The sequence below is a fragment of the Marmota flaviventris genome, chromosome 5 (genome assembly GCF_047511675.1).
Source record: "Marmota flaviventris isolate mMarFla1 chromosome 5, mMarFla1.hap1, whole genome shotgun sequence".
Lineage (NCBI taxonomy): Eukaryota > Metazoa > Chordata > Mammalia > Rodentia > Sciuridae > Marmota > Marmota flaviventris.
In genome coordinates this window covers 149,969,065-149,993,996 of record NC_092502.1, presented here as the reverse complement: position 1 = coordinate 149,993,996, position 24,932 = coordinate 149,969,065, and the positions used below count along the sequence as shown (strand labels likewise).

The following is a 24,932-nucleotide window of genomic DNA, read 5'->3' as shown; positions in this document are numbered from 1 at the left end:
AACAAATCACTGTTGAAATGGCATCCTGTGAAACTATTATTCCACTGAAGTTCTGAAATCTTTCATCATGTAAATAATTTCCATATCTCTTTTATAATAAACTGATGATAATCTAATAATATCCACTGTCTCAAAAATTTAGTTTACCTGTTCTTATGTAAACATTTCCAAATAAAATATGTAAATGAAAAAAAAAAAAAGAGGCTCAGGCAGGAGGATGGAAAGTTTGCAACTAGCCTGGGCAATTAACTTATTGAGACAATGTCTCAAGTAAAAAGGGATGGGGGTGTGGCTCAGAGTGCTTGCCTAGCATATGTAAGGTCCTGAGTTAGAGCCCCAGTACCTCCTCCCACATATACACATGTACACAAAGTGTTGAACAATAAAAGCTATGTTTTTTTTTTTTTTTAAATAGGGGCTAGCGATATAGTTCAGTTGGTAGAGTGCTTGCATTGCATGCACAAGGTCCTGGGCTCAATCCCTAGCACTGCAATAAATAAATAAATAAATAAATAATATTTTGTTGTTGATGGACCTTTATTTTATTTATTTTTATTTGGTGCTGAGGATTGAACCCAGGGCCTCACATATGCTAGGCAAGTACTCTACCACTGTTGGTAGAGAATACCAAAGAGATACAGGAGTCAACTGAAAGAGCACCTCTATTAGTCAGCTTTGTATCACTGTGACCAGAATTCCTGACAAGGACAACTTAGAGAAGGGAAAGTTTATTTTGGCTCATGATTCTAGAGGTTTAGTCCATGATCTACTGAGTCCTTTTTGTGGGCCCAAGGTGAGGCAGAACATCATGGCGGAAGAGTGTGGTGAAGCACAGCTCTGCTCATGGCACAGAGGAAGCAGAGAGAGAGAGAAGGAGGAAAAGGGAAAAGGCTGCAGGGAAGAAATCCCTTCCAGGTCATGCCACCAGTGACTCACCCTCTCCAGCCACCCACTACCTGCCTACAGTTACCACCCAGTCAGTTCATTCAAACTAGGATGGACTTATTAAGTTTAAGATCTTATAATCTTAATCATTTTATCTCTGAATATTTCTGCTTTTAACAAAGGAGCTTTGTGGGGGACATTGCATATTCAAATCATAAGAGCACCCAATAACCAAAACTGGAACAATTTGAGCAATAAATAAGGTAGTATTGAATTATAACCCAATGCATAAATGTACATGAATCCAGATTGCTATAAATAAATGATTGATTGAATAAATAAATAGATGGGAGAAAAGAGAGATTCCCCATGAAGAATTTCAAATAATTTATGTAGATATTTCATCTAAAAGAGAGGGAGTATAAGTCTTTAATCCCTAAGTATTGAGCATCACCAGTAACTTCCTTCCAAAGACTAAAAAATGAAAAATAGAGTAACTTTTCATATAAAATCCTGACGATGACAGAAAATGTACCTTTAATATGATGTGATGAAAGTGAACCATTATCTCTCTCTTCCTTCCTCAAAACTGTAACACCAGTCTAACATGAGAAAAATATCAAATGTTTTCCAATAGAGAGACAGCCTAAGAGACACCTGAACAATGTACCACAATGCCATCAAGGGCCATCAAAAACAAGAAATATGAGCAGTAGTGCACACCTGTAATCCCAGTAGCTGAGGGGGCTGAGATAGGAGGATTGCGAGTTCAAAGCCAGCCTCAGCAACAGCAAGGCACTAAGCAACTCAGTGAGATCCTGTCTCTAAATAAAACACAAAATAGGGCTAGGAATGTGGCTCAGTGGTCAAGTGCCCCTGAGTTCAATCCCTGGTACCCCCCCACCCCAGTTCTATTTATTGAATGTTTTTACTTCAGAAATGTTTTACCTTTCTGGCTTTCTTACCTCTATTAAAATAGATGAATTCTAAATCTGTCTCTTTACTTCAAATTAGAAATACCAAAATCAATCCATCATTTCCACTGATAACCACATCCCTCTCTTGGCATTCTTATTTCTGTTTATAAAGTACTTACTCTTAACATAAAGTATTTATGTTTATAATGTACTTTACAGTTTTTCAGAGAGCTATTATATCCATTATTTCATTTGCTCTCTTCCATAACCCACAGAGGTGGACAGGTAGAAACATCTCCATTTTATGGAAAGGGAAACAGTAAGTGGTTTGCCCACTAGTGAGTGGTAGAACTGCCTTGAAGTTCAGGCTTCTCAACTCTAGTTGAGAAGATAAACAAGAAATGTCCGAGAAACTGTTAGCTCTAGGAAGTGACTTAGTTTGGGCTGCTGTGATATTGTGACTTAAAATGTATTTAATGAACATATTTTGTTCCAGCCTCTGGTTTCTGGCACACAGTTCCTAAAACCCTTGTTGAAAGGGGCACTAAGAGAATCTTTTTGTCTAATATTTTGTGTTTGACCCCTTTTCTTGACATAGTGTTCTTAAGATTTTTGCAATTTTCTGAATGATAGGAGCATCTTTTGTTCTAATGATGGACTCATGGTTCTCCTCAAGTTAGAGGCTGATTACCAACGGAATCAATCAGGTAATTAGAGGATTGTCACAGTTCACCCTACTCCAACCACTGGGGAGGGGAAAGGAACTAAAAGTTGACTGCCAATGACAAACGATGTAATCCCTAGTGCCTATGTAATGAAGCCTACATTAAAAACTCAAAAGAACAGGATTTGGATTGCTGAACACTGTGAGGTTCCTAGTTGGTGGTGTTCCTGGAGAGGGTTTGGAGCTCTGTACCTCTTCCTCCATACTTGCCATGTGCTTCTCTTCCATCTCGTTTTTCCTCTGTATCTTTTGTAATAGCCTTTATAATTAACTGGTAAATGTAAATAAACTGTTTTCCTTGGTTCTTTGAGCTGCTCTAGCTGCTCTCTGTTCAAATGAACCAGAAGAAGGGGTCATGGTTCCCATAATCCCAATTTATAGCTGATTGAAGCACAAACCTCAGGTTTGTGACTGTTATCTGAAGGAGCTGGCCAGTCCTGTGAAACTGAACTCTTAACTTACAGAATCTGACTCTATTTCCAGGGAAGGTGTCAGAATTGAAAATTATAAGACACCTAGTTGGTGTCTACTGGAGAATGTGGTGTCAAAAGAATTGTGATTGGTTGTGAGGACAAGTGTATGGAGTACTGCATACATGGCATAAGGGCGTCTGAGTGGCAGGCCACTTCCCTCGTGCTAGGTGTGTGAGCAGAAGGCTGCTTACCTGGTAGGCACAGCCCTGGGTGTGAGGCCATGTGTTGCAGTCCCGGTGCTTATTCCATGGCCCACTCCTCGATTGGTTGCTGCAAGGGCAGTTAGCAGAATTGCATTGGTGGCTGCCTGTAATCTGCCTAGCTACTGCCTAAGTATATATACACTGTAACTGCACAATAAAATCAGACCTGCTTCCTGCTTGGTCTCTGGAGGTCTTGATTAGGGACTCTGTAGCCACACTCCCTCTACCCTGTTCTATGGACCTCCTTGCTGGACGAGACAGAGCCCATGCAATTGTTGGTATGTGAAAGAACAACAACAACAACAACAAAAAAGTTTGTTTTTCCTATCTAATTCAGCTGCTATAACAGAATACCATAGGTTGGGAGACTTATAAACAACAGAAATCAACAGAAACTTATTTATAGTTCTGGAGGATGGGATTCTGATACCAGGATGCCAACACTGTTTGGTTCTGGTGAGGAGGGACCCTTTTAGGTTGCAGACCACAATCCAAATTTAACAAACTCAGCTGTCTATGGACTAAGATCTCTGAAACCATGAGACCCAAATAAACTTTTCCTTGTCTCAAAGTGTTCTTGTCAGTTCTATTGGTTACATTGCTGAAACAGCTGACTAAGGCAACCCAAAGGCATTCTCCCAGTGACCAAACTCCTCCAACCACATCCTTCCTGCCTACAACTAACACCCATTAATCCATTCAAATTATCAGTCCATTAATGGATCAATCCACCGATCAGGTATGGCTCTCATAATCTAATTATTTCACCTCTGAATAGTTCTGCATTTTCTCACACATGAGCTTTCAGGGGACACTTCATATCTAAACCATAACAAACCCTCATTCCCTAAAAATCCCATTAAAAACCTGGAAGGTTTTCACAACAATCTTTGTGCTTTGCTAATTTCATCTTCTAAATAAGTCTTTTTGAGTTTTTCTTTTTCACACATGGTGCCTGCCTCATAATTTTTTTTCTAGGTGACTACAAATCTCTTTTTTGTCACTGCTTTGGTCTTAGTGTTCCCATCTATCTTCCATAATAAAAACTCAAGAGTTTTGATTTTTTTTCTTAAAAGTTATTTTTTTTGGGGGGGTGATGGTGGTGCTGGGATTGAACCCAGGGCCTTGTGTATGCAAGGCAAGCCCTCTACTAACTGAGCTATATTCCCAGCTCTAAAAGTTATTTTTTTTGACTGTAATATATGCATAAAGTTACAGAGGGATATATAGAGAAAAGTCTGCCCCTTACACTGGACTCCCTCCCTCCCTTCCTCTCTCCCTCCCTCCCTTCCTCTCTCCCTCCCTCCCTCCCTCCCTCTCTCCCTCCCTCCCTTCCTCTCTCTCTCCCTCCCTCCCTCCCATGCTTGCCCATGCTAGGCAAGCACTTTATCTCTGAACTACTCAACTATGTCCCCATCATGTGCCTGACTCTTAGTCACCTAGTTCTTCCCCAACACACCACAGCTGTCAGTTTCTTAGGAAAAAAATATATTTCTAAAATGCATCTAATTCTCATTTTCCCATGACTCATCACCCTCTACAAGAAATGTCCAACTAAGAAGCACGTATGAGGCCTTGTAGGATTCAGTCCAGTTTACCTCTAATTTCTTTAGTCTTTCTGTATCCAGATTCTATCCTCTTAACCACTAACTCTTCTTAGACTGCCTAAGGTTTATTTCTCTCAATAACTTTGCATATGTTCTTTCCCCTCCTCAAGAGGCCTTCCCCCATGCCACCCCCCTTTTTTAAAAATATTTATTTTTTAGTTATAGGTGGACACAATGCCTTTATTTTATAATTATGTGGTGCTGAGGATCGAACCCAGTGCCTCATGCATGCTAGGCTAGCGCTCAGCCCTCCATGCCACCCTTTTGAGTATAAAACATTGTCTCTTTCGGGCTGGGGATGTGGCTCAAGCGGTAGCGTGCTTGCCTGGCATGCGTGTGGCCTGGGTTTTATCCTCAGCACCACATACAAAGAAAGATGTTGTGTCCACCAATAACTAAAAAATAAACATTAAAAAAAAATCTGTCTCCTCTCTCTCTTAAAAAAAAAAAAATTGTCTCTCATTTTGTTCATTTTTTTTTGTACCAGGGATTGAGTCCAGGGGCACTCAACCACTGAGCAACATTTCCAGGCTTTTTTTTTTTTTTTTAAATTTTTTTTTTAGTTGTAGACGGACACAATACCTTTGTTTTACTTATTTTTATGTGGTGCTGAGGATCGAACCCAGTGCCTCATACATGTGAGGCAAACGCTCTTCCACGGAACCATAATCCAGGCCCCAGCCCTTTTTATTTTTATTTGAGACAGGGTTTCATTAAGTTACTTAGGGCCTTGATAAGTTGATAAGTCTTGTTTTGAACTTGCAGTCCTTCTGCCTCAGCCTCCCTTTTCAATGAAAACATCTCTCTTTCTCCTCCTCATCCTTGTCCTCCTCCTCTTCTTTCTTTCTTTCTTTTTTTTTTTTTTTAAGGTGAGAGTGAAAGGAGTAGGATTTATTTAAGTGAGAATAAAAGAGAGAACTACCACCAGGAAAGAGGGGACCTGAATAGCAGATTACTGAAAATATTGTCTCTTCATATTCCCCCCAATAATATTCATGTACAAGCCTGGACAGACCTCTGTAGATAAAGGCTATATCCTCCTCTCATGAGGCCCTTTAGAAACACATACTTAGTTTCATTATATTACTTATCACAGTTTTATTTGCCACTAGAAGGCAGAAACTGTGATCCTTTATTTTTGAAAGTCCTTTGTGCAGTAAACTGTCCAATATATAGTTTGTGTTTAGTAAATGTAGGAATATTAGCTACAATTAGTCAGTTAAGCTAAAGAAACATTAGTCTTAACTAGTTAATAGCAGTGTAGTACATAGAATTTTTAGTTCTGGCCAACATATTTAGAGATGGGCATTGAAAAAGTCTAAAACCTACTGGTAGTTTTGAGTCTAGTAACATTTAAGAAGAATAGTGTAAGAGGCATAGATCACTTAGAAGTACTGAAGAACTAGAGAGGAAGCAGCTGTCAACTACCCAACTCCTCCTTGAGACCGGACATCTCTACCACAGTATTGGATCATCCTGCTATTTCTTCATCAGTGTTGCACTTATTTGCACTGAATGCAATAATAAAAAGCTGAAGTACTTAGTTTTGCAAACAATTTTACTTTCCCCCTCTTTTAAAATAAAGTGGATTCAGGTTACTTCTATAATGTCACTACTGTCCACTTATATTCCAATATACTTTGCTGAGGTAGGGGTAAAGTTACAACAGATAGGTCAGAAAGCTGGGTATAAGCCACTGTCTAACGTATCTTTGGTTCCACCCTGGAGAAATGTTGAGCCATGTGAATAATATTTATCCTGGTTGGGGTCAGGGAAATACAGAGAAAGGCCACTGTAAACCTTTCTTCAAGGTAGGCATCAAGCCTTTCTTTCTTTTTTTAAAAATGAAGTTCTAAAAATTTCATAATGACTGGTAGTTAACAAACACTTGAAGAAAAGTGAAGTTTGGGGGATGGGTCTATGAAAGAATAAAAGAGTGAAAAAAAAGTGATAAAAATTTTAAAAGTAGGAATGAAGGAAAGAAAAAGCAAAGGAATAGAGGAAACTTATGTTACTTCTTGCAACCGTTAATTGGACACAGGTTTTACTCAACATTTAAAAAAAAAAAAATCCTCAAAACATCAAGCAGTTAAAGTTGCTTAAATTGAGACTGTGGAAAACCAGATAAGATGATCTCTAAGTTCCTATGCAACATTTTGATCTGTGATTCTAGGCTTTTTATTTCTCCAGCAATCTTTAATTATTATTTGTGAGACAGAAATATATCTGACAATAACACAAAAGAGCAACAAATAAATGCTTCTGGAAAAAAATGTATTGTTACTTTCTCAAGTCTTCATAGTTTCATGAACAGATTGGCAAATGGATATGCCAAATTCAGTTTCAGTTTGCCCCTTTGCAAGAAACTTAATTTAATTAGCACAGAACTGAGGTATTTTTTAGGTTAAAAAATAGCAGAAACTTCCTGGCTAAATTCTAAACATGACGCAAGTTCTTTATAACTTAAGATGCTATTTCCGATGGGGAGGGGATGAAATTAAGGTTTCTTAGATCCCAAAATAGAATCCAGAGATAACTGGATTTACAGTTAGTGATCCCAAAAGAGATGGGTGTGGTGACATGTATGCTTGTACTCCTAGCAAGGATCATAAAGTTTGAAGTCAGCCTCAGAAACTTAGTGAGACCCTGTCTCAAAATTCAATAAAAAGGGCCTGGGATATACCTCAGTGGTAAAGATCCCCCGGGTTCAATCACCAGTAGGAAGAAAGAAGGAGAAGGAGAAGAAGAAGCCTCAGCTACCGAAAGTCACAAGGCAAACAGGTAAAGATGAAGAAGCCAGTAATTGCCTGCCATTCAATGTATCATAATCAAAGATTTCTTAACTTTCTACCTTCCAAAATAAGTGCAATCCACAATATATTAGGAAATTGGGATTATTCAAGGCTAGTTGATGCTGTTGTCTGCTAATGTGGTGCAATTCTAAGCTCAAAGACAAGGACTTTTGTTTCCCCTGCAACACTTTCCTTGGAATCAGACAGTGCTTAATGTGTTATTTTGGTTTCATAAACAAAAAAAAAAAAAAAAAAAAAAAAAAAGAGGGAACAACCACGGGAACTGGATAGTTTTCATTGGGAATAAAAATGATATTTTTGGTCTTCTATTTTTTTCATCCTCATTCATGAAGAGTGCGATTTTTTGCCCACGAACCCGGAAAACCTGAGAACATATAAACTTTTTTTTTTTTTTTGATGACGCACTTGATTTTTCCTATTGTTAGATGAATAGAATTGAATAACAAACTCACTTGAAAACTACTACAAATAAGCATCCTTTACTTTCCCTGTAACATGTTATGGTTCCATTTATAAACAGTAGACTTATTCTGACTCACTGCAAGTACAATAAATATTTGTCAGTCTGGCCGATGTAACTATAAGCCTTTTTAGTGCAGTGAAAGTATATCTTATAGATATCTAACATTATTAATTCCTATACATTATAAGTACTGGATAACATCCCCCTTCCCACATACACATTCTTCCCCAGCCTCCTCCTTGCAACAGAGAATTTCGAAATTTTAGGACATCATCCAGAGGAAAAGACCACCAAGGCGGTGCCCAGCAGAAACTTTCTGGCTCAACAGGAAAAATAGAGTAGCGGGAGGGAAATGGTCAAAGACACAAGTGGAAATTCCTTGTGGCTTCTAGATTTCATCGGAGAAGAAAAGATAATGAATACCAGGGTTAGAACACAGTGGCAGGGCGGTGTCCCCTGCCATGTCTCAATTCACGCCGCTGCTCTAGTAACAAGCAATATCCGCATCACGGAGCTGTCTTGCCCAGTGCTCATTTTCCCCTCGGAAAGATGTACCCCGACCTCAGACGCAGGAGTGGTCATTAGGGGAGACCAACGCGTGCAGAGGCTCCGTCGGTGAAGAAGGGAGCAGGGATGCCACCCTTCTCACTCTAGGAGCCCCCCTGCCGCGCGCGCAGGTGGGAGCGTGCTGCCGCGAAAGGGATGCGGGGCGAGATGGGAGCGCCGCCGCCTCTCCCGGCGCCCGCCGCCCGCCCCGCCAGGGGGAGCGTCTGCGCCCGACGGCCGGCTGCGGGGCCTGGGCGGGCGGCGCAGGGCGGCGGCCCAGCTCCGCGGCTGCCCTCCCGCGTCCCCACCCCCTCCCCGCCCGCCCCCGGCGCGGCCCTACCCACCCCCTCCGCCCCCTCCCGCGGCGCCATGCGCAGACTCAGTTCCTGGAGAAAGATGGCGACAGCCGAGAAGCAGAAACACGACGGGCGGGTGAAGATCGGCCACTACATCCTGGGAGACACGCTGGGCGTCGGCACCTTCGGCAAAGTGAAGGGTGAGGACCCCCAGGGCACGGCTGGGTCCCGGCCAGGAGCCAGGCGACTTCCTCTTCTCGCACCTCTTCATCCTCCCCCGCGCTCGGCGTGGCTCGCCTCCGAGCTGGGCAGCCCCTGTCCCGGCTCCTACCGGAGCGCAGCCCGCGGCGTGCGGCCCCGGGACCCGGTGGGGGCGGGTGGGGGTCGGTCGCCATGGCGACGGAGCGGCGGCTGGAGGGGCTGGCGAGTGGCGGCGGCCGAGATGCCTCCAGGTGCGAACTTTCCCCGGCGCGCTCCGCAAGCTGTTGCGGGCGCCGGGGTCTCGGCGCCTTCTGTTCGCCCGGGTGGTGCCCCCTTGGCTTCGGGCCAGCCCATCTCTTCCTCGGTCGCCCCACGGGTTGTCTGTATTTCCGTTCCCTTGAGGAGCTGACGACTTACCTGCCCCTGCCGTTAACTGAGTATGAAATGTTCTCCCCATCGTTAGGTCGCTTTGGGGTAGCCTACAGAATTATGTATGTTAAAAAAAGCCATTTTGTTGGAAAGGACCCTGGATTCTCTTCAGAGCAAAGTAATGAATACACACTGGTCCTGTATTTGCTTTACGTGGTTTACATTCCGAATGCAGACTCCAGTGCGTACAGTTTTTTAACTATCAGGAATTTTTCAGTTAGTATGCCAAACCTGCTAGGTAGGAGAGTTATTGCTTCCAGATAGTAGTTATTAGTCTGTTAGTACAGTTCGTTTCCATTTATTTTCAAAGGATATTATATCTTAACAAGTAGTTTGAGTGGACATCTATCCTTGGGTAACAGCACAGGTGTCCTGGAAATTATTCTCTAGTCTACCAATTCCGGCACAAAGAGTTTAGTTGCAAACTTTGTAATCCATACTTATTTTTTTTTCTTTAAAATATTTGGCTTTGTTATTAGGTATTGAGACTAAGGAAGTTTGGAGCTGATAAAAACAATATATGCATTGGCTTCAGGGAAATGATGAGCTATGGTTTGTATATACTAAGCTTTTAGTATAACATTTGACTTGAAAGAAAAAACAATCTTTGTAAAAAATTTTACAGTGAACTGAACTTTGCTGTTCCAGGGCTAAATAAACATTTTTCTGATGTTATTAAGGAATGGAAGAGGAGAACTTTTCCTTCTCTTGCTCTTCCTGAGTCATAGAACTGGAAAATTGCTCTATACTTCATAGGGAAGCAGTTGCCTAAATTTTATGAAAATCACCAAAGCCAACAATGTTAGGAAGTAAAAAGCGAATGCCAGAATAGGGTAATAACAGTATTAGGGTTGGTATGTATTAGGTCAGTAAGATGTTTCTGTGCTCTTGAAGTTTTAAATTTAGTTTTGACTATGGTATATATTTTTTTTAATTGTTAGCAAACTGCAGAAGGTTACAACTAAGAAATGCTCATTAATGTTCCTCAAATAGTGAGAAGACAGACTTGATGCCTTCATCCCTTCCCAGAGTTCTGCTTGGATTATGGTGGTCATCATTTCCCTAATAATAGACCTGAGTGTAGTCAGGTCTGTTTTCATATTTGGCACAGCATATAGGAAAGGAAGACATTTTTCATTTCTGAGTTTGATCTATGATGTGTCTGTGACATTTTCTCTCCAGGGACTGCTCTTTCTTAACTTTGTTTTCTCCACCTACACATTCCTCTCCTGAAATACTATATTCTGTCAAAGTCAACAACCTCCTCAAATATTGAAAAGTCAATATTCCTCAATAAATCATAGACTTCATAGTCATGATTAAACTTTGTTCATAAACATATTAGTTGATGTTCGTCAAAATCTTCAACCAGCTCATTTTTTTTATGTTGTGAAATAGTTGGGATGTTTTCTGCCACCACTAATAGAAAATCCAATTCTCTGGTTGTTTCTCCATAACAAGGAAGCCCAACCTTTCTCTTGTGTTATTGGCTCATCCAGACCCTCTGGCCATGTACCTATTGGCTTAAGCACCAGAAAGAGAATAGCATTACATTGGAGGAATATGGCTCACCCTTGGGTGTTTGTGTGTGTAGGGTTATCTTTTTCTTAAGTACTTGAATAGTTTAGGGGGACAGGGTAAACAGAAAGAAATTGGTATTATTAAGGTTAGAGAAAGGAGGACATGGATGCTCAGTGAGCAGGAAAAAGTAGCCACTATAGTGGACACATTGGTAACTAATACCAGTGTTAATGTGACAAGAATTCTTATAATAATAGGATTAACCATATATTCCTATTGAAATAATTAAAATAGGTCAAGCTTTTGAAATTAGTTGTACACATTGGTAAACTTAAAGAGAAAGAATTGACAGAAGATATGATGTTGATGTGCAGAAAAATTTGCAGTATGATATCCTATGGTTAGAGCAAATTTAATTTTTAGAGGAACAGGGCTATAAATTCATAGTGATTGTTTTATTTTCTTTTATAGGCTAAAAAAAAGTTCCGCTGTTTAATGGTAGCATTTTTAAAGTAGAGTTTGAACAGAAAACTAAGGTTAGTTTAGGATTATGCTTGAATTATTACCATTTTTTAGATGTCTTTTTTTATTTTTTTGGTACCACAGATTGAACCCAGCAGTGCTTAACCACTGAGCAACACCCCCTTTTTATTTTTTATTTTGAGATAGGGTCTCACTAAGTTGCTTAGGGCCTTGCTAAATTGCTGAGGCTGACCTCAAACTTGGCCATCCTCCTGCCTCACCCTCAGGAGTTGTTGGGATTATAGGCATGTACCACCAAGCCCAACTCTCCCCACATCCCTCTGATTATTAAGATTTTAGTGTCTACTTCTTTTTGGCGGTCTGTTCCCTATCTCCTTCGGTGGAGTAATTATTAAAAAATGGAATAAACAAAGAGTCATGATACTGTTACATTAAATTAATATGGAAATTTTGGTAAGTTTTTCTAGAGAAGATGATTTCTTTTTTATTTATTTTTTTGGTGGTGCTGGGGATGAAGAAGATGATATCTTTAGTACGTTGGGTGTGTAATTGACAACTGAATTGTTTATACATGTAGCCTATTAAATTGGTGAGTTTCTACATAAAACTGCAATTTCAGGTACATAGGTGACTTCTCTATATGAATCACAGGAAAAATTTTAAAATCCCTTAAGTAAAAAAAATCTGTATGTGAATTATATATATATATATATATATATATATATATATATATATACACACACACACACACACACACACACATATGTGCACAGTATATATGTAGAGTGTGTGTGTGTGTGTATCAAACATGAGTGAATCTCAAAAGCAGATTGTAAAAGAACATGCAGATGAATGTGATTTATATAAATTTTAAAAACATGCACAACACTTACCCAGTGCTGGTGAGAGTTTAAATTGGTACCACCTCTATAGAGTGTGACAGCATTTACTAAAATTAACCTAGTGCTTCAACTGCTAGGAATGTGTTTTATAGATGTACTCACGTGTTTGGAATAGTGGATTATTCATTGCCATATTTCTAATACAAAAGTTTGGAAGTAACCTTTCTAGTGGGACAATACATAAATTATGGTTTATCCATACAGTGAAATGTTTGCAAATAAACATTAAAGCTAAGGGCTAAGGGCTGGGGTTGTGGTTCAGCGGTAGAGCGCTTGCCTAGCATGGCCGGGACCCAGGTTGGATCCTCAGCACCACATAAAAATAAAAAAACAAAATATTGTGTCCATCTACAACTAAAAAAAAAAAAAAAAAAAAAATTGAAAAAGAACATTAAAGGGAAAAATAGTGACGAATTTATATAATTTAAGAGAATGATTTCCCAGGTGTGTTTTATGAGGAAAAAGTAAAACTTTGTATGTAGTTTGCCAACCTTTTATGTTTAAAAGGCAGGGCAAATTTATATGTGTGACTGCTTTTATTCATGTAGTATGTGTCTGGAAACTAGATAGCTGGTGATATTATATGTTCTTTTGTGTGTGTAGGCAGACATGTTTTCAAAATATATAACATTAAATTTCTAAAATAAATATGAAAAACAATGTTACTGTTTTTTTTTTTTTTTTTAACAGATTCATACTTATGTAACAAAAATATATACATCTGTGGGAAACAAACACCAAATCCAGAGTAGTGGTTACCTCTGAGAGACATTAAGGAGAATGGAATCTGGGAGGAATCATACAGTGCTTCAGTTGTATCTGCAGTGTTTTATTGCGTAAACTGGTGGTGGTATCTAATATTTGGCATGCCTTTTATATGCCTAAAATGTTCTATTTTATAAAAGGTAGTTTTCTCAAATTTCCATCTGTAGCTTTTAAAGCTCACCCTTCTCCAGTATTGTTATTTCACTAAGTTTTTTCAGAGTGAAATTTTCATCCTTTTAATTTTAGAATGGGAACAAATGGTTAGGTGGCTAGAATATCTTCAGTAGATATTTTTCTCATTGTGGCATTTCTGGCCTGTTAAAATCCTCCCAAGTGTGATCTTGTTTCACTTCAGAATTACTTATCTGATTAGAAGAACCAGGATTACATATCTGATTAGAAGAGCATTTGTTACAATGTTCTATATTTTAGACAAAGTTCCCTTAGAGAGTAATAACATGGTTGTTAGCTAAGATATAGATGATTAATCTGCTATTCTTGTGAGACAGACATGTAAATGCTGGTAACCTTTGCTGTGGGTGACAAGCAAATCTTCCATGGATAAAGTACTTGTTTAACACTGTGGTAAAATAGTGACAGTCAGAAGAGTCAAGTTTTGAGCTTTGAAAAAATGGGGGAGGGCTGGGGTTGTGGCTCAGTGGTAGCATGTGCAAGGCCCTGGGTTTGATCCTCAGCACCACATAAAAATAAATAAATAAAATAAAGGTATTGACAACTACAACTGAAAAATAAATATTTAAAAAAATGGGGGAAATCCCTTAGAAATACATATTCCTGACAAAATAAATTTACTACTTTCATTGATTGCATTGATTGACTGTGGAACTGTAGTTAATTTGCCAGCAACTGAGTTTACTCAGTGGAGAATCTTTAGCCCAGTTTTGAGAAAACAGTTTGGTTTTAATACTGTGCCAAGACTTTTTCCCTTGTTACTGCATAGTGCTTGTGTGATAGGGTAGATAGGTCAGAAGACTTGGAATCAAAAGTCCCAGCTTGATCACAGTAACATTGCTTTGACAAATTATAAAATAAATCTCTCTCTCTCTCTCTCTCTCTCTTTAATGGTATTGTGGATTGAACCCAGAGCCTTTACTGTGCTAGGCAATATCACTGAGCTGCATCAGCAGCCCTTTTTATTTATTTTGAGACAGTATCTTGCTAATTTTCCCATATTGGCTTCCAATTTGCAGATTTCCTGCCTCAACCTCTGAGTACCTGGAATTATAGGCATGTACTCCTGGCTGAGCCTCAGTTTCTTTATCAGTAGAATAAGATAATATCTGCTTAGGTTTATTGTGAACCCTGCATATGAAAATATGGTTGTTTCCTAAACTCTAAGACTAAGAACATACACACACACATACATTTTTGAGGTTCGGGGGATCAAAACCTTGGTCTTTGCATATACTAGGCAAGCAGAGTATCACTGAACTATACCCTTATCATATATATTCATATATATATATATATATATATATATATATATATATATATATTTTTTTTTTTTTTTTTTTTTTTTTTTTTTTTGGTACTGGGAATTGAACTCAGGGGCATCTAGTCACTGAGCCACATCCCCAGCCCTATTTTGTATTTTATTGAGAGTCACTGAGTTGTTTAGCACCTTGCTGTTGCTGAGGCTAGCTTTGAACTTGAGATCCTCCTGCCTCTCAGCCTCTTGAGCCGCTGGGATTACAGGTATGCATCACTGGGCCTGGCAAGACACTATATTTTAAAAAGTATTATGCCACTGAAATTTTAATGTTGAAAGTATGTTGATGATTGGGTTTAAAGCAATTATTTCTTTTCCTATAAATAAGGATAATGTAACAAATGATAAAAATTACCAAGATTTTGTTGGCATGAATGAGGGAAGGGAAGAATGCATAATTGGAGGGAATAAAGCCTACTACGAAAGAGAGCCATCACTGCTGGGACATTGTTTCAGAATTTTAGAGAGAAAAACTTGTATCAAATTAAGATTGGGCTCTTTCATTCATCTCTTCATGTTGCCATAATAGTGTACAAGAATGTCCTCACTAATGCTCTCAAGATCATCCACTGCTGAAAAGAGACCAACAGTAGGTTCTTATTAGGCAGTGCTGCAGAGTCATCAACTGGTTTCTAACTGTGATAGTGAAGTTTAGTAACATTGGTTAATTCAAAATCATTGATGATTACAGATCTGGGAAAATTCTTGTGAACTTCACAGGCAGTTTAACCAAGTATGGATATAGATCAACCCCAGATTTGATGTGCTACTCAATAATGGGAACTGATTATCCTGCCTCAAAAATGGCATATCAGTTTGGATTCACTGTAATGACCACCTCAGCTGGTATCATGGGCCCTAAAGAAGCAAAATGAAAACACAGGAGAGAAAATCCTGGGATTCTTTTTCTAGGGACCTAATACTCAAATAGAAATAAAATGCCCAAATGGCTCCCCTTTTCCCTCCAAAAAAGAAAAGCCAAGTTAAAATTTAACAGGTTTCTTTACTATGAGACTTTTTTTTACTATAGGACTTCTCAGAATTGTTAATAAACATAGCCTCCAAAAGGGACAATAAACATTCTTTCCCAGACTTAGGAAATCTCTTTCTGTGGATAGTCTCCAGTCCTGGTGTGTTATACATTATGCTTTAGATTCTGTTATAATTTTAGTTTTATGACTATTGTAGCCCATCAAACACAGATAGTTGGAAAAGGGTCGGTAGGAGTTGACACCTGATAGGGCTGCAAAGGATGGGGTACAACTTCAAATGGCATTAACCACCAGGCACAGTGGCACATGTTTGTAATTTCAGCAGTTTGGGAAGGCTGAGGGAGGAGGAGTGCAAGTTTGAAGCCAGCCTCAGCAATTTAGAGAGAGACCTTAAGCACCTTAGCAGGGCCTTATCTCAAAATAAAGGACAAAAAGGGCTGGGCACATAGCTGAGTGGTAAAGCACCCCTGAGTTCAATCCCCAGTACCAAAAAGAAAAGAGAAGAAAAAAAAAAAAGTCAGTAAACCACCGGAGCAGGAATGTAATATACCAAGAGCAAGAAGTCCTCTGGCTAGATAGCATTGTGTGAACATAAGGTAGTAATTGGTGATTATGATCATTCAAGCTGAACATTTATTTGTCCTTGTCATCATGTAGTATGTTCCATTTAAAAATCTTGGGCACGTTCAGTACAGTTTGGAAAGCCAGTTTTCAGAAAAGATTGCTTTGTTAATTTGTTAATTTTAATGGTGAATATTAGAAAATGCACTTTTAAATTGATAAATTGGTTGAATCAGTTTGTTAGGGCTGTAGTAACAAAGTGCACTCAATGGTTTAAAACAGAAGATTATTTTCTCGAAATCTAGAGGTCAGAAGTCTGAAATCAAGGGATTAGTAGGGCCACATTCCCTCACAAGGCAAGGCACTAATGGAGAGTCTGCGTCTTGCCTCTTGGTGGCTCCTGCTGTTCCTTGACTTATGGTAGCATAACTCCAGTCTCTGCTTCTGTGGTCACATGGCTACCTTTTGTGTCTGTGTTTGTGTTCTCTCTATTATGACACCAGTCATTAGGTAATAGGGCTCATCCTAAATCCAGAATGATTTCATATTGAGACCCTTAAGTAATTATATCTGTAAAGACCTATTTCCAATTAAGATAACATTCTGAGTTTCCAGGTTGACATGAATTTATGAGGGATACTCTTCATCTCACTGCACTTACTATTATGTATTTCATATGCTTTCTGTTTTATGTTCTTTGTTTCTCTTTTACAGTACTTCAGTTTTTGGGTAACTTTTAAATTGCTTTGAGAGAATGTATTAAAATGTCTGTGCTGGGCTGGGGATATAGCTCAGCTGGTAGAGTGCTTGCCTCGCATGCACCAGGCCCTGGGTTCAATTCCTAGCACCACAAACACAAAAAAATTTCTGCTATCTTAAGATGTTGAAATTGATATGAGGCATGTTTTCAGTAGGCTATATTTGTGCTTTGATAAAAGAAAAAGGTCAAATGAAATTTTATAATAGTTCTTATTAGTAAGGGGAAGTTCAGTCTATTGTTTCAAAAAATATAAGAGTATAAAATGAAAGATTCCTTTGATATGTTCAGCTTTTGTTTTATTAAAAGGATGTATATATTTGTATTATTATATCATATAATGTCTTCTTGAGGATTATCTTTTTAAAAAAATTTTATCCCATTTCACTTTCCAGTTTTGGAAAAAGTGTGAGTTTTTAAGTCAGACCTGAGTTGAAGTTTTGGCTTCGACACTTACTTGTTGTGTTAGTTGGGGCAAGTTATTTTAATCTGTTCTGTGCTTCGGTTTCATGTAAAACGTTGTTGATAATATCAGTCTTCAGAATTGGTGAGGGTTAGAGTGTGTTTAGGTACAAAGTGGGTATGCCATAAATATTAACTAGTAAGGTATATATCTTAATAATACATAATGCAAATGAATGAACTATGAAAGAGAAACTACTATTTATGTTTTTCCACTGAATCACTCTGAAACATCTAAACCTTTAGGAGTAAAATTAGATAGAAGAGAAAAAAATATTTAAATCTGCTCAAGTATTTTCTGAGAATGCTAAGATTACTATTCTTAAAATGTACCTAAATATATATTATTGCAAGAATGTTTCGAATCTTCTATTCCAATTCCTTAGTTATGGACAGAATATATGTCCACAGTTTTGGATAAGTCCCAATTAGTTTAAGGTTAATTTAGGCTGATGTTCAGTTGAATAGGATCCAATAGGAGACTGGTTGGTTTATGATGAATTTGTGTTCAGGCTCAAATGGATTCTGTTCTAGTATTCTTCTCAGGTCTGACTCTGCTAGTGTTATTCACTTTTGTTACCATTTTCCAGTCCTGTTTTAGCTGTATAGCCAATAAGTCGTGTTAAATGAAAGCTTGAAACTTTGGAGGGTATTTGGGACAGATGAGATTATTTTTTCTTCAGTTATCAGTAAAATAGTTCTTAGAAAAAAAGTACTTCCCCAATTGAGGTTTAAGTTAAGTTTGCACTTAATCACATCTAATTGGTACTAGAGATTGGAGAAAACCTTATTAGAAATTAGAATGTGTTTGATTTCTTTTTTAAAAAATACATTTATTTATTTATTTATGTGGAGTCACTACTGAGGATCAAATCCAGTGCCTCACACTTTTTAGGCAAGCACTGTACCACTGACCTACAATCCCAGCCCGAATATGCTTGATTTCTACAATTTATTTCAACAACTATCATAGATTTTTCTTCCTTCTGCCTTTTCTGTAGACCCCATTTTTCTAATATAGTTATATCATATGTAAAAAAATTTATTGTTTTCATGATTATGATAAATACTGTTTGCTAAGCCAATAATATTTGGTTAGCCAACAGATTATATTTTGTTTTTTATGACCTCTTTAATTTTTTCCATGAGTTAATAAATTACCTCATCCCCCTTCCCTTTTTTTTTCTTTTCAAGTTTTCTTTGACCTAGTGCTGAATTTCTCATATCTTCTATTGCTTTGATAAAATCTCATTACAGTGTTTCTGTACTTTCAACCCCTCTGTTCCCATCAACTATCTAAGGTCTCTTGCTTTCCTATCTGAATCTGTTGTCTTTTAGACGTTCTACACATCTGTTGTCTGTAACTTTCTTTGTCATCATTGGGGATTCTCTTAATTTTTATCACTTATTACTTCTTTACTGGACTTCATGTCATCTTTTGTGGTTTCCTGACTGGCTTTGATGGATTATATATTCATTAGTAGGTTCTTGAGAAAGGATACACAGAAGTTAAATTTTGGGAGACTTTGCTTCTATAACAGTATCTAAATCCTATCACCATTTATTGTCTGTGTAGGCATAGCATCAAAATTTAAAGATAAAATCACTTTTTAAAAAACTTCATATTTGAAAATGAAAACCACACGTCCATGAAAAAAGATTGAAAAGTATCAAGAAGCTACCGATAGGGGAAATGCGTCTATGCCATGAGGAAGTTTTTAGGGGGGATAATGTAATTGTTCTGTATCATATGATTAGTATGGTGGTTACACCAGTTTTTACATGTGTTAAAATTCATAGAACTGTACACCAAAAGATAAAAGGTTCAAATTAATATGTATGATAGTTTTTAAAAAAAAAGAAAAAAATTTAAAAGGACACAAAAGCATACAGCAAAAAGGAAGTCTTTTTCTATCCTCTTCGTTTTCCAGCTTTATTATCTCAGAGAAACTACTATTTGTTTTCCCACTGAATCACTCTTTTTTTTAAAGCATTTTTTATACATTTATTTTATTTATTTATTTTTATGTGGTGCTGAGAATCGAACCCAGGGCCTCACACATGCGAGGCAAGCGCTCTACCACTGAGCCACAACCCCAGCCCCCTGAATCACTCTTAAACATCTAAACCTTTAGTAGTAAAATTAGGTAGAAGAGAAAAAAATGTTTAAATCTTCTCAAGTATATTCTGAGAATGCTAAGATTATTCTTAGAATGTATCTAAATATATATTATTAATCAAGTCTGGCACTAATTTATTAAAATTATTTCTCTTACAGTTGGTAAACATGAATTGACTGGGCATAAAGTTGCTGTGAAGATACTCAATCGACAGAAGATTCGAAGCCTGGATGTGGTAGGAAAGATCCGCAGAGAAATTCAAAACCTCAAGCTTTTCAGGCATCCTCATATAATTAAGCTGTAAGCTCTATTTATATTAAATGTAGTCCATTCATCTTTTCATCACTTTGAGAAAGATGACTGTCATTTCATCCTGTTTCCTGAAAAATTTCTTCTTGTTCATGTATTTATCTAACTTCATTCATTGTCAGTTATGCCTGTCTTCATGTTTTAACCTTGTACATGTTATTGTTGTCCTCATTCTTTCCTGTCTTCTGAACAGATAGATGCCCTTCTAATAGATAATGTTTAGTACTTCTTTGTTATGGAACCAACAATTGATTTGATGTAAAAATCTCAGCCTCCAAATTTCCATATATTATCAATTAGCTTTACTAGAGGTAATGCACTAGGAAGGGGTTTTCCCCATATTCTTATATTTGATCATACGAATATCAAAATTTCAGAAATCTAATATTTCAAAAAGCCATTATCTTACTATAGTAGGGTTTGCAGATAATCTATTTATTGCTCAGCTCCTCCTTTATTATATAGGCTACAATTTAAATGTGTTCAGATGTTTTTGTTGAAGTGGCTGAAACTGAAATTTGTTTCACTCACTCTTTTCATGTGTTACAGTGGTTTCAAATATCACCCACATGCTGGTGACCCTAAATGCACATTTCCTTCTTTGAAACCTCTTCTACAATCTCTGGACTACTGTGTGCACTGTTTACTTTTAATCTGTGTTTGGATGTCCACAAGACATTTCAAACTCTGCATGGTCAAATCTGAACTCTTTGTTACCCTCTAAAACCTGCTCTTCCCACAGTTTTTGCCATCGCAGTTAATAGTTAGTTGCAGGACAAAAACTTGGGAAACATCCTTAACCTCCCTATTTCTCTCATTTCCTACCATCCATTTCATCTTTTCCCTCAAAGTATCTTTCTGATCTGACTGTTTCTTAGTTCTTATCATCATCTAACTGATCTGAACCACTTTCATCTGTTTCATGGACTACTGTAATAGCCTTTAGCCTCCACATTCACTTCTTCACCCTGCTGCCACTTATCCTAAAATGCCAGATCATAAGATTACTTAAAAATCTTCAATACCTTTTCATCCTCCTTCAAGTGAAAGTCAAAGCCTTTTCATGGCTTGTAAAGTTCTTTGGCCTTTGGCCTGTAGTTATTCTTTTGCTTCATATCCTAGTTCTCTCCCAGGTTACTCTACCTATGCCGCCTTCCCATTCCTTGAACATGCCAAGCAGGCTTACTGGGACCTTTGTACTTTTTGTTCCCTCTGCTTGGTTCACCTTCCTCCCAGATAATGGCATAGTTTGTTCCTTTACTTCCTCTAGGCTCTACTCAAATACTTCTTTATTAGAAGCCTTTCTTGAGCATTCTGTGTAGATTTTGCTTTATTTCTGTTCATAGCGTGTTGTGCCACCTGAGATACTGCTCATTTATTTAGTGTCTGTTTCCCTTCTTCTGGACTATGAACATCACAAGAGCAAGAATTTGTTTTGTTTCTGCAGTTTTCCCAGCTCCTAGCATAGTACCTGGTATATTATAGGTGTACTAAATATTATTGAATGAATGAATATACATGTTTTAATATTAGTAGATAATGTTTTCTCTCACCAGGTACCAGGTCATCAGTACACCATCTGATATTTTCATGGTGATGGAATATGTCTCAGGAGGAGAGCTATTTGATTATATCTGTAAAAATGGAAGGGTAAGCAGTTCTGATTTAATCCTGTATATGTTTTGTAACTCCCGTTATCCCTTACTGGCACCCAAATGTCAGAAAAGTTTCAAGAGGTCTAGTTTATAACCAGTTCCATTAGTTATATATTTGTTTAGAATCATAGATTACAGTTAGAAAGACAACCTGTTTAGCCTACTTAACAGATATGCATATTGAGCCTCATAGTGTATACATTTGCTGGAGTTCACATGCTGTATCAATGACAGAGTTGGATCAAGACTCCAGAACTCATAATCCTTGAACTTATGCTTTTGGGATATATAAATACTTTAAATATGTATCTTGAAGGATATAATTAATCCTAAAAATATATTATTAAATACTTAAAGATCTAGGCTTGCTAGTCAACCCTAGCCACATTAAATTGCATTCATTTTTTGGTTTCAGAAATCTGATGTACCTGGAGTAGTAAGAACAGGCTCCATGAAGGAGGTAGGAATTAGACTTAAAAGAATTTAGAGCTGGAAGGATCATGAACAGTACCATAAGTACAGATATAAAAACTGAACATTGCTCACTCTCCATATTTTTTCTCATACCCAGGTTATCTGGTACACAAAATCCCCTTGTGAAATAGCTGTGCTTAGCACTGAGAAAACAATTTTTCACATTCCCAGTGTAAACTTATATATATTATTCATTCATTCATTCATTCATTCATTTTGTATAGCATATGTTTACTTTAATCAAAATCAAACTCAATAACCAAGTTAATTTTTAGTTTACTGTTTCTTAACATGGCTCATTTATATTTCAGGTATTCCCTTTATCTATTTCTCTGCCCATCCCCCAGAAAAGCTCTGCCTGGAAAACTGGAAACAGGCACAAGTTGAATTGATATCTTGTTTTTTTATCTTTTTACTTCCATTTTCATTTCTTGGCCATTGTGTTTTGCATTGTGGGATGTTTTTCAGTTTTTCCTTTTGCATATTAAAATTTCAGCTTTCATATTTGATATATCAGAGGTTTTTCTTGCTTTCTGAAATCAACTTTTCTTTAAAAAGTCTGCTATTTTTTTGCTCCATGGATGTAGTAACCTTACTTGGTTGAGGATGAGAGTTTTTTGTTTTAAATGGTTGTTTTCTATTCCTTGCACTGTTTCTGTACCTTCTGTGCTTTTTGCTCATCATTTTTTTCTGTTCATTTTATGGCCTGTCTTTTGTTCATGGCCCTTCTTAGAGTTGTCCACTAATTCATTCATGGCCTGACTGTCACTTAAGTTCTTAAGAGTGAACTACTAAATACCAAGCTTATTGGGGTAGGTCTTAACTGATTGGTGGGCCTTCCTGTAGGTTGAATTGGTAGGAACCTATTCATTTTATTAGTGTACACCAATGTCAGTAATAACAACTATTTTTTCTTGGGTCTGATATTTGCTGCACAAGATACTTCCAATTTTCTTGAAAGTATTAGTTGAGCTGTCAGAGCTAATTGGGGAAGCGAAAAGTCTCACTAGTTAATATGTTGACTTTCACTTAACCCACATGGTGTCCTCAAAGTGCCTTACTCCTGTGTGGTGTTCTTGAGGATATACTGATTCAGTCTTACTAGAGTAAACCATTGGTCTTATTTCCTGATAGGGGTGAATTTAAAGGCTCCTTGCCTTAATCATTTATCCTGTTTTCAGCCCACTTCTTACTTCTGCCTTCAGAAGTGTGTGATGCTTCCATTTTCTAAGCCTTTTCAGGATTCTGTGTGCTGATGATTTTGTTCTCCCCCGTAGGCTTAGGTTTCACCTTTTTCTTGTTGGCTAAATCTTTATCACCATTTACCCACTGTCCAATGTGGTAACTCCTGTTTATGACTGCCATTTCTTCTCTTTTTCTTTATGTTTTATATACCATTTTTATTGCTGATGTAATTTTAGTGATATTTTAAGGAGTGGAGGTAAAAGATGTAGTCTGTGATGTTGAACTGGAAATATACTTTCACTTTTCTAATCTTCCTTTATACAAAATCTCTTCCATCCTTTTATACTGTTTTTGCAAATGTAGTATTTTTTATTTTTTTAAACTACTTACTGATTTTATGTTTCATATTTTGTATTTTCATATTTTGAACAGATACCCTTTCTCTCATACTTTCATTTGAAGAAATAAAGGTGTTAAATTGTTAAAATATTAGCATTTTTTCCCCAAAGGATTATATAGCACTTCAATAGTAGTTTTAATTTTTCAAAAGCAATTACTAGTTTTTCTTTCCCTCTCAGATTATCATGCCAGTTAAGCTGTGGAATTCTGATTTTAGAATGCTAATTCATGAGTTAGCATTGCATGTAAGAGTTCTTTGCTTAGAAGATTAATAGCTTATTTTTAAAATATGACTTCTTTGGAATAGGCATGTGCAAGTAATAACCATTATGTTGAGAAAGCATCATAATTTAAGAAAATATGAATAGAGAAAGTTTTAAAAAATATTTTAGTTATAGGTGAACATATAACTTTATTTAGTATGTGATGCTGAGGATTGAACCCAGTGCCTTACATGTGTTAGGCACACGTTCTACAACTGAGACACAACTCCAGTCCTGAATAGAGAAACTTTTTTTTTTTTTTAAATATTTATTTTCTAGTTTTAGGTGGACACATATCTTTATTTTTAATTTTTATGTGGTGTTGAGGATCGAACCCAGCGCCCGGTGCATGCCAGATGAGCACGCTACCACTTGAGCCACATCCCCAGCCCTGAATAGAGAAACTTTTAAGAATAATTTTACAAAGGTAGTTGTAGCGTAGATTTTTAAAAAATGCTTTTATATTTATGAGACAAATTAAGATTTTTCTTTTGTTAAAATTAAAACATTTTTAATTTCAGGATATATAATAATATGGCTGCTTGTTAATTCATTAACAATACTTAAATTTTATTTATAAAGTTGTATCCCCCATTCCCAGCATCACTTTCTCTTACTCTTTATTTTTCTTCAGAGTGCTGTCACTCCTTGATGTTACTTGACTTTTTTGTTGCCTTATTTTTGACAACTAGATTAGGGATTTTATTTTATCCATTGCTGTATAAACAATGATTAAATGATATAGCACATTGAAGGCGCTTAGTAAATATTTGTTAAAAGGAAGGAGGAATAAATGTTTCTAGTTTATAGGCAAAAACATGTCTAGTTTGTTTCAATTAGAAATTGAAACTATTTGAAATAGGTCATGAGATGTAGAAGATTGCAAGCTGATAAATGTACTCATATGCAAATGATAGGATTAGAAAATTGGATTGCTGATTTGGGGTCCAGAAATCCTCTTAGCATTTCTTGTTTTGCTGGGCATGTATATCTCCTTACCTTTTCAAAAATATCTCA

General features: G+C 37.2%; 1 protein-coding gene across 2 annotated transcripts in view; it reads left to right on the top strand.

The window, feature by feature from the left end:
- The first annotated feature begins 9,000 nt into the window (after positions 1-9,000).
- Prkaa1 (protein kinase AMP-activated catalytic subunit alpha 1) overlaps positions 9,001-24,932 on the top strand; it is a 34,324-nt gene continuing 18,392 nt past the window's right edge. The window contains exons 1-3 of one of the 2 annotated variants that reach the window (XM_027936273.2): positions 9,001-9,127; positions 19,789-19,930; positions 21,496-21,589. In XM_027936273.2, the coding sequence (XP_027792074.1) occupies positions 9,001-9,127; positions 19,789-19,930; positions 21,496-21,589 (363 nt within the window). Of the gene's footprint in view, positions 9,128-19,788; positions 19,931-21,495; positions 21,590-24,932 lie in introns of those variants that run through there. The other variant, XM_071612697.1, reaches the window with a different exon arrangement.